This window comes from Apteryx mantelli, chromosome 6 (genome assembly GCF_036417845.1).
Source record: "Apteryx mantelli isolate bAptMan1 chromosome 6, bAptMan1.hap1, whole genome shotgun sequence".
NCBI lineage: Eukaryota > Metazoa > Chordata > Aves > Apterygiformes > Apterygidae > Apteryx > Apteryx mantelli.
The window spans coordinates 15,082,734-15,099,466 of record NC_089983.1 but is presented as its reverse complement, the minus strand read 5'-3'; the positions used below and the strand labels follow the sequence as shown (position 1 = coordinate 15,099,466).

The 16,733-nt window shown below is 37.8% G+C and overlaps 1 protein-coding gene across 1 annotated transcript in view; it reads left to right on the top strand.

The window, feature by feature from the left end:
- The window catches only part of LOC106492369 (aldehyde oxidase-like), a 42,809-nt gene extending 28,770 nt beyond the window's left edge, over positions 1 to 14,039 (top strand). Inside the window, 12 exon segments of the mRNA XM_013952170.2 lie at positions 941 to 1,027; positions 3,384 to 3,575; positions 3,876 to 4,103; positions 5,191 to 5,286; positions 5,987 to 6,115; positions 6,634 to 6,708; positions 8,359 to 8,411; positions 9,593 to 9,707; positions 10,370 to 10,435; positions 11,082 to 11,270; positions 12,719 to 12,886; positions 13,959 to 14,039. Coding sequence (XP_013807624.2) covers positions 941 to 1,027; positions 3,384 to 3,575; positions 3,876 to 4,103; positions 5,191 to 5,286; positions 5,987 to 6,115; positions 6,634 to 6,708; positions 8,359 to 8,411; positions 9,593 to 9,707; positions 10,370 to 10,435; positions 11,082 to 11,270; positions 12,719 to 12,886; positions 13,959 to 14,039 — 1,479 coding nt within the window.
- Positions 14,040 to 16,733: the final 2,694 nt, after the last annotated feature.

The following is a 16,733-nucleotide window of genomic DNA, read 5'->3' as shown; positions in this document are numbered from 1 at the left end:
ATATTTATAATCAATTCAATTTTAAAATAAAACTGTTAGCCAGGAAACCAAGAGATAAAATTGCTGTGCAAACCTTTCTCTGTGCCTGCCTCTATCTCTGCAGTTTTGGACTCCCATCACCCCCACTCCATGCAAGTCCTTTTCCTTTTATAACTCTTCCCTTCTTTCTTTCTGGGAACTGGAAGCCAAGTGTTGTTGCTAGTTCAGACATCTTCTGCACAGATTTATTTCAAACCCTCCATATGTTCAGGTTTAAGCAAAGGAGTAGCTAGCTTTTCTTGGAAACAGTGTCATACAGGAAAACTCATCTTATGGAGGAAACTAATCTCTTTTCTGCTCATGTGCTGTCATCAGTCATAACAATTCATTAGGGCAAGTTCTGTCTTCTTTTTCATCTCTACTACATAGGTAATTAAAGAGGGGTTACACAAGGTGCCTCCCTAGAGTTGAAAATAAACTGTAGCTCCTGATGAGTATCCAGAAACTATCATTAGTGTCAACAGGTGAAGAGAGAGATGTGAAATAAAGATAACACTTCTTCATTTAAAAAAAGCAAATGTTATACTCCATCTGCCAGATGCCATTCTTACAGTCAGAGTGGGACTTGACTTTGTCTACAGTGAATGTTCCTACGTGAGCCAAAACACTTCTCAGTCATCTGTCGGGCAACACGCACAGACATGGGGCTTCCCTGCTTCTTGATCTCCCACTGGGCTGATGTTGCTTGTTGTATGCTGTACCTATACAGATCACAGATGACAGCTGGGAAAGCCCATAGCCCTTTACTCTCTTGATTTTCCCCATTTTCAGTGAATGGTACTGGGAAATGCATAGCGCAGTATAGCACTGATTGTGTGGCTCACATTCATTTGCAAAAAGTCTAAGCACTGAAAGGTGAATGAATGACAAAATCTAAGAAGGCTGTGTTGATCTGCTCTAGGTTGGTTTCATGAATGATGGTAGGATCATAGCTGTGGATGCCAAATTTTACATTAATGGAGGATGCACCCCTGATGAATCTGTCCTGGTAAGGATTTTATAAGCTGACAAATCTTATAACATGAAGGAATCATTAGCTGGGAAATGACGAAAGCCAACTTCCCTTGCACAGATACTGTTATTCATATAGCCTTCTGCCATGGGGACTCTGGGCATGTTGGAAAATCTACATCTAGAAGTTTAGCTTTCCTTATTCAGTTCAGTGAAGTACTATACAAGTTTTTGGTATTTCTCTCCATGTTAACTTTATGAACTGTTTCTTAAGCTTATTTTCCCATAATAAACATATCAGCTAACAATGTATTATTTTAAAATACATAGTACCTGCATGTATGCTTGCCTTTGTGTCTACAAATCTGGGAAGACCTCCCTTAGCCTTCCGAAAATAATCACAGTGATAATTGTCTTATGTTATTAGCTCCATGCATTTATGTACTTGGGTCTGCATTTGTTGAGCCCTGTACCTCGCTTCCTCACTTATCTACCTTGCAGGCCTATGTTGCTTGCTTTAATATCAGTCACAAGCTATCTGTGTTTGCCTGGGCTGTTTTGTCTGCAACTGAAACATTTGTAGTGGTCGCTGTCCCCCATTCGTTTTCACTGCCCTGCCTATGGGTATTTTCTGCACTCTGAAATCTAACCTAAACTAACCAGCCTAACCTGGTACTGAAAAAATGACCTGGGTTGGAAAAAAATCCACGATTAAAAATATGTAAGTCAATACAGGTCGCATTGTGTCAGAACCAGCTTAAGATGAAATTCTACAATGATACAATTAAGCTGGCAGACCTGGGAGTGGAGGGAGTAATAAACTTTCAGAGCATTGATGTACAACTGAGTAACATTTTCATCCAACTCAGCTGCAGCCAGAATAGCACTTGTGATAACAACCTGACTCTCTAACATCATTCCCTGATTAATTCATTCAATAACCAGTGATTTAGTTGTGTGACTCCTTTCAATTCTATTAGCATAGCATTAATAATTCAGTGCTTCTAAAACGACAAAGAGACTTATTGGTAATGAAAGTTTTCCAGTTTTCTTTCTAAGCCAGTGTGAGTTATCAGTGTGTTCCCAAGATAGTATTTGGGGATTTATTCTTTAGAGAAGAGCTTATTCTATGTAGAAAAAACATGTTTTCTGGAAACCAATCCAAATGAATAGAAACAAATCTGGACTGGAGTTTCCCTTTGCAGCTCATATGGCAGCCTCACCCCAGATAGAGGCAAGATGATTAATGCTCATTGTAGTAAAGACTGGTCTTCGAGCTTGGGAGCTGAATACCAGTAATCCATGTTTAACGTAATCATTATTCATTCAACAGTTAATTATATGTTTTAATTGTCTGTGATTGCATCAAGAGTAGAACAGACATTTTTGGGAGGAAAGCTTGGCATAGTTTAGAATTGTAACACGATACACTGTATTAACTATGATTTGTCAATAGCCCTCTTATGTAGTCTGATCATCTTCATACACACACTTTCTCTGAAGCCTGTAAAAGTTGTAGTCATAACAAAAAAAAAAAAGTTTTTATTCCATGAACAATGTTTCAGTTCACTTTTTCTATGTAAAGAGGTAGCATTATATGACGTTATTCATATGCACAGTTATTACAACAAAACTCTCCTCAGTTGTTTTTATGAAGAAAAGTTTTGAAGTTCATTGTTCTAACAGAAACACTAGGAGTGCAGGGTTGAATTCTGAGAAAACTGTTTGACATTGAAGAGAATCAGCGACCTCTTCATGAGTCATCAAGACATTTTTAAACTTTAGTTATCATTAATTTATTTTGAGATATCTAATAGGGATTTTCTTTTTCTTGTGTTTTTGTTTATCATGTGAAATTTCTAAACAAATACACTTAAGAACCAGAAGACACTGTAGACTGCGGAATTTTTATGCTTTCTGCCAGACCTAAAACTTTACTGTGAATTTCTGTAGGACATGATAATTCAAAATGCTTTCACAGCTTTTCACAGTTCATTTCATAGTCCTTGGTGCTTTAAGTCTAACCTGCCTATTTTTAATTTTATTTGACTTTTGATTTTGAAGTAGGAGCAAAATCAATCTTAAAATGAAAATCAATTACATCCTTAACTACTGACCAGCTACTAGCACTCAGCTGCTAGTAGCACTATCTGTGTTCTGTGAATATCCAAAGAAAAGAACTGAAATGTAGTATCATGCTACTTGAGAAATTTGTGAATAAAGTCTGCATGTATGGATAACAGTATTCTTATTGACAGTGATTTACAGAAACCTGATTTTAAAGCTAATTTTCTCAAGTTAAGGCCTTCCTATGGTAAGAGAAAGATCTAAATGTGAATGTGAAAGAAGCACTCTTCTGACATTTAACTATACCTGTTTGCCCCCTACTCCAGGTAGCAGAAGTATCCTTATTAAAAATGGACAATGCATACAGGATTCCCAACTTGAGATGCTGGGGTTATGCCTGCAAAACTAATCTGCCATCAAACACAGCATTCAGAGGGTTTGGTTTCCCCCAGTCAGCGCTGGTGACAGAAACTTGGATAACAGGAATTGCAGAAAAAACTGGTTTATCACCAGAAAAGGTGAAGAAATGAAGACATCTTCTCTCCTGAAATAAAACCTATGCAATTGGAAAGTCAAAATTCCTTGGATTAGCTCAACTGTTTGAACAAATCTTTTCTAAGTCAAACATAATTTGTGTTAAAATTCATAAATACTTTGTTTTCAGTGTCCGACAGTTGAATGAATAGCATGCTCTTGCAAACTGAACCAAACAGATAATTGTTCAAAAAATACACAGTTATCTTTTTGTTGTCTATTAGTCCCTCTAAATGAGGGATTTTAAAATGATTATGTGATTTCTGTTAATTTTCGTATTTCAGGTTAGGGAAATAAACATGTACAGGGAGAATGAGCAGACACATTTCAAACAAGAGCTTGATCCACAAAACTTGATACGGTGTTGGAATGAATGTATGGAGAAGTCTGCATACTACAGTAGGAAAACAGCCATCAAGGAATTTAACAAACAAAATTACTGGAAGAAAAAGGGGATTGCCATTGTTCCGATGAAGTTTCCATTTGGCCTAGGCACACGTTATCTTTCTCAGGTTAGTTTCTTTAAAGAATAAGTGAGTTAAACTTTTCATCTGTAGATGACTACAGTTGCTTTAGCTTAGAATACAAAGCAAAAGTTTTATCTTTCAACTCCTGGAAAATTATCCTCATCCTAGTAGTTGTTCCCTAGAGGCTACATTGGCTTCCAGCTCTCTTCAAGGTGAAATCAAAGTTGTTTGGTCTTCAGAACTTAGGCAGCTTGGGCCCTGACTACTTAAAGGCCAGCCCCATCTCTTGTGATGTGTTATAGACCAGTTGAAGGACTTTCATGAAGAGTATTTGAGGACTGATGGCAAAGCGTTCATTGGATAAGTTGTCCGTTCTAGAAATTGCTCCAAGGTTGCTTTTACTGGCCACGGGGGTGCTATTGAAGGCAGTTCTTATAGACGTAATACTTTCATGTCATCAAAGAGTAAGTTTAGGGAAGAAAAGGAGGACAGTGGTGTTTTTGGTCTGTGTATTTTTTTAATGTAGGCGTTCAGTGCTTTTGGGATAGACAACATTTTATCAATTGAAAATTAGTTGTTTGACTGGCTTGTCTTGTATGTGACTGGCTGTCTCTGTTCACGACTGAACTCACAGGGCCTCTGGTAATCTATAGTGCTACTTCCAGCTGAGTCCAGGAGAAAAATCCCATTCAGAACTTTCCTGCTGTGTCTAGCATTGATAGCCTGCCCAACTCATGCTGTCCAAAAACCTGTGTCCAAAAGCTCACAAACTTCGACAAGAGAGAAATCAGAACTTGCAGCAAATTGCATATACAGCCACTAATCAGGGAGGTCCTCCAGCCTCTTTTGGAACCACCAAGATTCAGTTGCCAGGTCTAGCTTTATTTTAGGATCTAGGAGCAAAAAAAGCAGACATCCAAAGATTTGCATCTTTTCCTTTTGAAGCTCAGTGAAGAGGAAGAAGAGGGACTAGCATTCAAAATTTTGCCTTCTGTTCAAAAACATTGAACAGAAAAATTGAAATACGCTTCAAAAGTCTGTGCTTTCACTTTTGATCCATCATCTCATTACCTTATACAACACATTTCTCACAAATTAATCTTTTTTTTTTCTTTCTTTCTTTTTTTTTTAGGCTTCTGCTCTGGTTCATATTTATACTGATGGGTCCGTGCTTCTGACACATGGTGGAATTGAAATGGGACAGGGTATTCATACCAAAATGATCCAGGTACCTGAGAACAAATATTACCTTGTGCTTTATCTGTCATGCAGATGAACAATGAGAAGGTTTTCTTCTTGGTTACTGTAGCAGCTGAAGCAAGACACACAGAACAATTTCTTTTAACCAGCATAGCTGCTGGTTCTTTGCATCTATAGCGTTAGGAAGCAAAGGTGCTTTCATTAAGAGTCATAGGGACAACAGGAAAAGAAAACAGATTGTTTACTTTTTATTATTACAAAGTGCATGGAAGTGCTTCTTAGAAATAAGTTTTTTTGGGGCTGGCCCCACGTAACTTGTAAAAAAGAGAGTTGATGTCCAGATTAGTATACAATCTAAAGAGATGAGATTATTATCTTTGTTTAATGGATAATTGAGACACAGATCTATAAAGACATTTACCAAGTCAATGAACCCTTTGCATCTGGGCCTGCATGTTTTTCCTTAAGTCTTACAGGAAGTCGGCAGCAAAATCAGGAACTTAATGTGGGTCTCCAGAGTCTCAATTCAGAGTCTGAGTCCAGGTGGAACACTGTCCTCCTTTTCTGCCTCTGTACTGACAGGCTCAGCAGAATGACTACAGCTGGAGGTTGGAAAAGTACCTGGAGAAACTGCTAGTACTGCTGACTTTTAACAGCTACAGGAGAACTGTTGGAATGTTTGGAATGTTCCTGAAACACATGCGGATATGTTCTTCTTTCTGAAACAGGTTGCTAGTCGGGAGCTGAATATCCCCATGTCGTGTATTCATTTTTGTGAAACGAGCACAACAACTATTCCTAATGCCTGTGCCTCAGTGGGATCTGCTGGGACAGATGTCAATGGAATGGCTGTGAAGGTAAAGAGCAGTATTCAGTTTAACACAACTCCTTATTCCTTGTGGTATTTAATGCCTGCCAAAATTTAAGCGTTAGAGATCCCATGGAACACAGTTTGAGATTAACAATAATACCACTGGAGATTGCCAAGAAGAAACATCGCTTGTTGACAATTTCTCAGTAATGGTACTTATGAGTTTTCAAAATATAATCCAAACTTTCCCCAAAGGCTTAGATGTTTGACTAAATCCTTGTTTCGTCTAACAGAAACAACTGACTAGTCCTATACTAATCCCATATTTTGTCCCTGTTCTAAATTTACTGATTCAGACTGATTCCAGCCCTTATAACTTAAGTCCTTATAAGGTTTGTGTTTATGTAGGTAAAGTAACACCTTCTACCATGCTTTTTCAAAACCAAGACCACAGTAAGACGTATTAAATAAGTACCAACTAGGACATTTTGAATAAGTACTAAATAGTACCAAACGTATCTTTGTTAATTTGTGTTATTTTCTCCCAACTTCTCTCCTGAACAGGATGCTTGCCAAACTCTTCTAAAACGCCTACAGCCTATAATCAACAAGAACCCAAAAGGCACCTGGAATGACTGGGTAAGAGATGTGAATCATATTGAATACATTTGTGTGCTTGCAGTGACTGTGATACACGTATTGTAGTCTGTTGGTCTTCTCAGCCTAATAAAGCTAAAAGCTGCAGAAACAGGTTGATTCAGCATGTAGGTGCTTGATTTAGGTATGTGGCAAACAATACCCAGGTCATTTCTAGTGGGAAAGGTGGGGAAGTGATCTGTAAAGTCACATTCGGAGTTGCTGAAGTTTTTAATATACAAAAAATAACAGCTTGTATAATAATGTGACCCACTCCCATTTACCTGCAGACAAGCTGTTGCAAAATGATTGCCAGGGTATTTCTATAGAGTCAATTTTCCTACATGGCTGTTCTTTATTTTTTACCAAATCAATAAACAAAAGCCTTCTCAACCTTTTCCTTCCATCTGTCTTCTATATGCAGTGTATTACAGAACTGAAAAAAAGGTAGCAGGAATCCTTGCTCCTGTTGTTCTGATCTGTAATTAGTTATATAATAATCACCTTTGGAATAAGATAATACAGAAATAGTGCTAAAACTGTTCATAGAAATAGACTCTATCTCGTGCCCACTTGAAACTGGATTAGAGTTTTACAGCTAGAAACTGAATGTTCTTAACTAAAAGCCTTCTGCATATATCTGCTATTTTTAGCAACATATTTTATCAAGGTGTGGCTGAGAATCGAGCCCTGCATGCTCAGATGTTAAAGAAGAGCCTGTTCCTTACTTCTGTTTAGCCAGTACTGCTTTGTGATTTACAGTCTAATGAAAACAATAATCCCTGCCATGAGGCATTTAGAGATCCAGTACACCAGGGTGGTGGTTCTCACAGGATTAAATACCATAATAACTGTGAAAATATAAATTAAATTTGGAAATATTTATTCTTATCAGTAACAGTTAACATTGTAATACCTGTGACATCTAGATAACTGACAGCTATGTATGCAAAGATAAAATACAGTTCTACTCTAATGGGTAACAAATTAATTTGGATAAATCAGTCACACTCAAAATATTAGCAGAAATGGCTGACCTAAGAAAGAACGTTAATCCATGTAGGGAGGTAATTTTATATCCTTGCAAAGTCAATAAATTACAATTAACTAAAAATAATAATTAAAAAAGACTTTCTGACTTGTAATCTAAGCAAATCTGACATGAGAGTCACTGAGAGGGAATAGATTTAGGACCTCATACTGTCATTTGTAAGCCACTGGCATAAGAATACTGCAGAGAGCATTTATCTTGTCAGCTGTGATTTTTGTGCACATAAGGTCATGTAGATCTTCTATCTCAGTGATTTATCAACCAGATCTGTTCAGTTGACAGAGACGCCCATTTCTGTTGAACTGAACAGGAAAATCAAGCAGAGCCTTTTCTGACTCCAGTGCTGCCAGCAATAAAGATTCTGCAAGAACAACATTGTTGACAGGTCTATTCATTACTGCATTACCAAAAAGAGTTCACACTGCTCCTCCAAAGGTGGCTTAGTTCTGCAGTATTAGGCAACATGTGCAGCTAAACATCGTTAACTCAACTGGTCTACATTTCTTTACCAGTTTTTTATAGTTTGTTTTTTAAATAAATACTTCTCTGATGTGTACTTTCCTGAATCATTGACGTACCACAAACACTGCTGTATTTTACAGATTAAAGAAGCTTTTAAACAGAGTGTGAGTCTTTCAGCTACTGGCTACTTTAGGTAATGTATTTTTGTCCCTTAAACATTCATGGATTAGAAAGTATAAATACCAGGACTGATTTCTGAAGATAACCTATGCAGTGGATAGGAGATCCTGTCCAATAGTTTGTTTGTTTGTTTGTTTTAATGGCTCAGCTTATATTTTATGTAATTTCTTGATATTTGGGAGTTTGTAGTATAAAGTTCAAGTGCTAATTCATAGCACTAGAAAGGACCAAGAGAATATTTCCTCATCCCTGCCCCATGATTCTGCCATGAACAAACTGGGAAGCATCAAAAAAGTAACTGCTGCCAATGGCAGTAGGTGTGCCAAGTGGGTTATAGTTTATTTCCTAGAAGCTATATTGCTATAAACTGTAAGTATTGCTGTACTATAAATTATTTACTTTTCTTTGCTTCACAAACATGGTCACACTGAGCTGCACAATAGGTGAAAAGAGAGTGACAGCATTAGAACCTTATCCAGCACACACCTGTATACGGCAGCCAGGTGCACTTGTGGAAAATTAGATCCATTTGAATCTGGATCTGAACCTTATGGTAATAAGGTTACCATTTTTCTTTAGAAGAAGGAGAATTTAAAATATCTGACTGAGTTTAAGAAAAAGCTCATGGTAATTTTTTAACATCACTAATTAGAAGATAGTTGGGGACTTAGTGTTCACGTGAAGGGTGGTTTTCAATAAAGATGAGTGGGGCTGCTGACTGGCGCTAGTTTTATAGTCATTGCTTTGACCTTTCTGCCTCTGGAGCCTCAGAAAATTCCCACTGTATATACTTTTGGGGGTGGATTTATTCATAACAGCAAGTTATTGTAGGACACAGTTATCTTAATGTTAAAAGACAATCCCCACAAGATAGCTCTGCTCTTTCTCAGTGGAGTCTCACAGTCCTTTTTTCCTGAAGTTTTTCATTCCAGAATATTTCTGTGATTTTGCTGATTATAAACTTTTTGGAACTGGAATAGCATGTTTGTCTACTAAATTCTGTATAAATACCAGCTCCATCAAACATGAATTACCAGTTCTCTGTAGGCTTTTATGGAACTTACCTGCTGGGGTTCTGACCTGTTATTTTAGATTCCACTTGAAGTAGTTTCAAACTTTAATTTGCTCACCTACTTTATGATGATAATGCAAACATTCATTAGTTTCTTCTTGTGGACTTTTTTTTTCCACCAGAGGTTACAATGAAAGTATGGATTGGGAGAAAGGGGAAGGACAGCCATTCACATATTTTCTTTATGGAGCTGCTTGTTCAGAGGTTGAAATTAACTGTTTAACAGGAGATCACAAGGTAAAAAAAAATGTGTGTCTCATAAATTTTGGAAATAATGTAAATGAGGTTTCACTAGACTTGCTTGCATTACTGGATGCTCCAACAGCCATTCAGGTTCTGCATTAAGAAGTCACCTGTGTTCACATGGTTGTAAAAATATCAACATTGTAAATGAAAATTGCAGGTAGAGCAGAATGAAAGCTGTGCACCATTAACCAGCTTCTGGCGCTTCTGTGTTAATGTTGCATTGGTTCCCCTTTTGGATTATGGAAGACACATGACATATTCTCTACTTGTTCTCTCCATGTTTTGCCAGCAGACAAATTACAGCAGAGCTCCATATTCTATGTCCAGGCTCTTGACCGTCTAGATAGCTAGATGTCATAATCCTCTGATCCTGCACATACCATCTGACGGACATAGCACTTATTTCTGTGGGAATTTTCTTGTGCAATGGAAAAAATCTGGCAGGACTGGCTCTGGCTAAAATTCCACTGGAGTTGACACAAGCCCATTTTACTTGTAATGGGCTATTGGAGATTACTTTAAATTGTGTACCAGAAGGGGCCTCTCTTTATCATATATTATCCCACTGAATACCAACTGTAACCCACAATGTGTTCTAATGCCTCTACCCCATGCATCTCTTTCAGTAATATACACTTGAATTTTATTGACAGAACCTCAGAACAGACATTGTTATGGATGTCGGATGCAGCATAAATCCAGCCGTGGATATAGGACAGGTATGTGCCAAGAATTTTCTGCTCTCTTATTTCTGTTAGACTGATGAGTCTTTTATCTGAAGTGAAGATTACCTTATTAATTCAGACAACATTAATTTCTTACTAGATAATGTTATAGATCATAAATCATATTATGAAGTCCTTTACTTGTAGTCTTGCCCCATTTGAGTCAGTTTCAAAGCTCCTATAGATGTCAATGAAGCTTGAAATTTACCCATGATCTTTCTTGTCAATCTTTAGTAGTTCCTATATATATATGTATGTGTGTGTGTATACATACTATATATGTATGTATGTATGTCCACTATCTGCTAGACTTAAATCCTGTTTTTGATCTACAGTCTCCAAATTCTCCTGTTACATGACCTGCCTTCCCACCTATAGGAAGGAAACAAGTTTTTTTCACTGCAAGTTGGTCCACAGATCTCTTCAATTGATCAGGAATGCACTTTTCTCTGCCTGGTATAAGAGAGGAGTGTGAAACCTTTTCCCATCATGGTAGCCCCAAAAGGTTCAGGAATTCCTGTAGTCAAACAGGAAAGAAAATGGTCTTCTAATAGCTGGTGATATGAATCAGTTCTTGCCAAAGTTGTACCCATTTTACCAAATATGAGAAGGTAAATGTTATTTCTTCTCTAATTTAAAGATTGAAGGTGCCTTTGTTCAAGGCATTGGACTTTACACAATGGAGGAATTAAAGTACTCTCCAGAAGGAGTCCTCTATACACGGGGTCCAGATCAGTATAAAATTCCTGCTATTTGCGATATTCCAGAACAGTTCAGTGTTTCCCTGCTGTCATCTTCCCAAAATCCTTATGCCATCTATGCATCCAAGGTAAGCAAACCATCACAGGGCCTGATTCTTTAATCCCAGGGCAGTCAAAGTAATTATATTGATATAAAACACATATAAGCTTCCAGTTTCTCCTCTTTAACATTTCTTCAAATAGGTATCCACACATTTGTTTTATGACATCAGGGAAGCTGCTGTGACATGATATAATGTGGGATATTGCTGCATATCTGTCATGGCTGGCAAGTGGTAATGTTAGGGTTTTAATAACAGACTATAAAAAGGGTCAAAAGGTGCAAGCTGAATTTAAAGCTATACCTTTAAAATGTGACAAACTGAAGAGTTAGAATAAAAACAACCAAGAAATTGCTAAAGAAATCTTAGTAACAGTGAGAGTGTGCAGCTTAACTGTATGTATTATGCAATAAAAAATAGGAGTGTATGTGTGTATTTATCTGAGAGATTGGGTCAAATATTCAGCTGGTATAATCACTCTTTCAGTTTACATCTGCAAATATTCTGGCCAGTTGCATATAAGCAGTAATGGTAAATCAAGATTAGGGTAATTCTGCAAATTTGCAGCTGTTTCAGATATTAGGGATGCTTTTAGAATACAGTAAAATAAAGCAGCACTATAGGAGGAAAAAATATATTTTAAAGAGAAATTTATTTAAGAACAAATAGGTCCTTTAAAATTATTTTAAGCTGTCCTGATAATAACGAGCAAATTATTTATTTGAAAAAAAAAGTCTTGTCTAAGTGAAGTAGTTTTATAGTTGATCTAGAACTGATCTAGAGAGCTGATACTAATATCCCTCAAACAGAACTTTTATCCTCCTCTGTGAACATACCTCCTTTAATTACCCTTAAAATACACCATAATAAGGGGTGATTCTGTCTTGAGGCAGCATGTTTCAGAAAGACATTTGATTCTCAGATTTTAGCAAGCAGAAAAGTAATATTCAGTTGCAATATTCAGATCCAAAACAAATTAAAATATTCAATACCTCAGCAATGAGAGAACTATGGAATAAGGGTAGATTTGATCTGTGTTTGAGATAAGGAGCAAATGTAAATCTCATGTTTGAAACAGTGAGAGGACATCGAACTCACAGAGGTCAGTGTTGTTTGTCTTCAGGGAATTAGTTTGAGTTCAGGCTTTGTTTCTTAATCGTACCTGTACCTGGGTTTGGATTGTTCTGATTTTACCTGCCAGTTAGTCTTACTTCAGTTTAGTGAGGAGTCAAAAAGACTCTAAAATCAATAGCTGATACCTGAAACCAACCTTTTAGATCCCAGTAATCAGCTAGCAGTGTAAGACTTGCTGTGATATAAGCCTGCTTCCACTGAATCTAAGAAAAGCTTCCTTATTAAAGAATGAAGCACTTAACTTACTGATTTTTAAGCTTTTCAGTTGATACTGAAATGACATTTATTCCTCTCAGTTGATCAAAACCTACACCTATTTGGCTTCCTTTGTTCTCTTTCAGGGGATAGGTGAGGCAGGACTGTTCTTGGGATGCTCTGTGTTCTTCGCTTTAAGAGATGCAGTGACTAGCGTGAGGAATGAAAGAGAATTAAAAAAGACCTTCACACTGAACAGCCCTCTGACCCCTGAACAAATACGAGCAGCCTGTGCGGATGACTTTACTGAGATGGTAATAGGAAGGTGGGGGAAGGGTCTGTTTAAGTATCTCTGGGGAGACAGAGCTTGTTCCTTTTGGGACCCTTACTTTATAGTGTAATGATTGTCATGCTTTGTAGACAGCAATATCATGCTGCCCGCTCCTTGAAATTCAAATGTCCAGTAACAAGTCTCACTCACACAAGCTATTCCAGCAAATGCCATTCAAGCATTGCATTAGAATCTCCCTCATTTTGTATAATCTGTGCTTTCCTTGAAACTTCCATCATTTTTACAGTCCCCTTTCTGCCTGAAGCATCATCCTTTTCTCCTGTATGTCAAATCCCGTAGAGTTTTAAATAACTCCTATTAGCAGCATGCAATGGATGCTAGATCAGCCTCCAAGCAGCTTCAACCCCCTACCAGGTGTTTTTCACAGGTGGCTTGCACTCTGGCACTGTCACCTCGTTCTGGTACTCCTTGCTATGCCCACACTACTCCTTAGGAGAAAAATAATTAATTCAAAACTAACAAAAGGATACAGAAGAAAAACAAACAAGCTAATACACTTGTAATAATGCTTATCTTCCTGATTCCCTCTTTTCTGCTACTGTTCACTGTAGCCACATTCCCACTGCTATTGCCATTTTTTCTGTGAGGGTATTAATTTAGGCCATAAAATCTGTGAAGCAAGGTCCTTGGCAGTATATACATCCATACTGTGCCCTGAACCTCTGTTGAGGTTCTGCTGTAGAAACTCTTGGGTTCTCACTCACAGATTGCTCCCAGTAGCTAGTATTTCTGTGATGGGGAGTCACTGGCCCTCAAATCAGTAGCTCTGTGAAGTTCAGTTCTCATTGCAGGAGCTTGCTGGAGGTGAGGTCCACCAATGCAGAGACCATGCTTCTCCATCCACGTTCAGCCCTGATCCCAGTTGTCACTGACCTTCCTTGTAGCCACCTTCTGTGGGTATTTCCCATCTATCTCCCGCAGAACACTCCGCTGAGGGACTTCAGAATGCCTTGGAGGCATGTGGTAGGGACAGTGTTGGGAGCTGGTCAAATAGTATTAACAGGTCACTCTTTTAATTTTGTTTTTTCTTTTAGATGACAGATGATGGATCTGCTTCCTCCACTCCTTTGGCCATTTCTGTGTGAATGCCACACCAAAGAGTGCACAAGATCTGAATGGAATACAGTGGAAAGTACTGTTTTACTGCCTCAATACACAATAATCAACACACAGATAAAAAAATATTTTTCTCATTTTCCGAATATATGCTCCATCTATAAAAAAAAAAGTGTATTACATCTTCTATCCTTTATCCTCATTCTCCCTCCAGTATATTCATTACAGTACTTTAAAGTACTTTACTGCATTTAATTACTAGAAACATATCTGCATTTGAAGCATATGTAGTCCACAGGAAGGATCTGCTGAATAGCTTTGTTGCACAGCAGCCCCAGAAAGATCAACTCAAATGCAGCTGCAGGAGAAGAAAGTTAGGGTGAATTATCAAGGTACGTTAGATACCTTACTGATATTTGTTAAGCTTTAACTTGATATGATATTTGATTTTTTGAAAGGTATCAGCTAATTTGCTAATTTAGATTTGAGTCTTGCAGTGGAGTGTCTGTGCAAAGATCTTTTTGTCTGTTGAAGGATCAGAACCCTGTTCATTGGATTCAGTCCCTTTTTGGTTACAAAGGTGATGAAATAATTTGTAGTAAAGCTGCTCTTGATTCTTTTGGCACAGACATCTTTGTGATAATAACATGCAAGAAATGAGTTCTAATTTTCTTTCCCTATGCCAGGAAAATTGTTGTAGCTGACCTGCATAAACAGGAGATGAATTTATCCCAAAAGTTGTAAGAGTCACTTTGCTCTTATTTCCCTTGGAGGATTTCTTTTTCTCACAGAGTTAGCCCAGAGCCTCTGAACTTTAATGGAAAAATTCACATGGAGTTCAGTGTGCTGAGAACAGGAGCCTGGATGAAACAGTCTCTGGAAAGGATTTCTAGCCAGTGCTGTTGTGCACTGGAACTGCACTTTGTTTTTTGCAGTGCAGATCACATGCCTGTTTTATAGTATTTCTAAGCTATTATTAACAAAGACTCCTTCCACCTCATTATAAGTGGCACTGTTACCTTATTGTCTCGGTAAAAATCTATACATGTACCAAACATGGCTTGTTGGGGTTTTTTGGACTGAAACATATTAAGCTGTCTCCTGGCTTTTAGGTATTAAAAAAAACCTGCATGGAATCTAGAATTATCAGCAATTAAACATCCTGATATATGACACTGTGACTACATGAGATATTATGAAATAAAGTTGGAATTGACAAGTAGTGAAGAGGGTTTTTTTGTTACATTTTTTAATGTTGTTAGAAATGTACAGACTCAAGTGGCTGGACAAGCAAAAGGTTTAGGGCTCTGTAGGCACTAGCATATTGGGTAGCTATTGACACATTAATGTGCACTGTACAGAAACACCCACACTTAAAATGGTGGAGAACTTTGCCTACTAGTTTTCTTTCTAAAAGAATGTTTATGTAACTACCCACCCTCAGCACTCCCATTTTAAGGGAAACTTAAACTCCTAATGTAAGTACTAGGTTCTGATCTGGAAGTCCTGGTACTCTGAAAATTAGATATTGGACTGCCAAAGTCCAGTATTGGATCTGGTTCTTTCTCTTCTTAGGCCTCTGAACCTGCATTGTTTTGCCTACATGTGTGGATGCATGCTGCCATGGTTGGCAGGACCTGTTATGGCTTTTGCCTACAAAACCTAGTGTCTGATGTCTCTTCACTACTTGCATTATGGTAGGCCTCAGACATACATTAGAGGCTAAAACACAAAAGAAGCAGCATAACTGTTGAGAATCATTTTCTTTCCTTCTAAGGGGGTGCAATAAAAGATGTGGGATTGACTACTTTGTCTTGCAAACCTAGACTGGCTCACTTATTAAATGAAGAAAGAAATCTTTGTTGTAACATACAAAAATGGTAAATGAAACAAAGACATACCATACAAAAATGGAGGCTTTTGAAAGTCATGCATATAAATCCACTTTTAAATAAAAATAAAGGCCAGCTGTAATAAAGCATTTTGGAACTAATGATCTTGTTTCCTGGGTCCAAATCCAGAATAATGGATAAGAATCTAAAATCCCAAACCAATATTTGAGATTCCAATCTCTAAATATCTAGCACATCTAGAGTATGGTCATTTCCTGATAGCATCCAGAGCAGCCAGACTGTTGAGCTGGGAGAGCATAGAGATAGCCAGTAGGAAATTTTAAATGTATGTGTAGTAGCAATCTTGATTCTGTTAAAACTTGGTCACTGTGCAGGAAAAAAATCTAGATGGTTCAGGTTAGTGAAAGGCTAAAATGGCTCTGTAGTTTAGCATTTGACACCCCACAAAACTGGGTATTCTTGCACATCCTGGGTTCTAGCTTCAGGCATTCCTACATATTCTACATTCATCAGTTACTGGATAATACACAAAAATAGGCCTGGGAGTTGTAGTTTAAACCCAGAAGTCTGCAATCATAGGTAAGTGTCCTATCACTTATGTTACAGAGTTAAGCTTTCAGACTTTCCAAGTGAATTCCAAATTATTTGCTGCATAAAAGGCACTGAGTGGTGTGGAAAGTACTCCTGTTTCACCTAGTTCGTTGCCAGGTATTCTGGGTACACTATCAACATGAAGGCGATTTGGGTTTGAATCCGTCCTCCAAGGGGGGATTGAAGTGTGTGTTCTTAAAACTACACTTTGATATAAAAGCGGGAAGTGGCATCATTACCATTTTTAATTACAGTAGCCATCACTGAATTTCGTAGAGATGACAACCCTGGCAGTGCAGGCTTGGCATG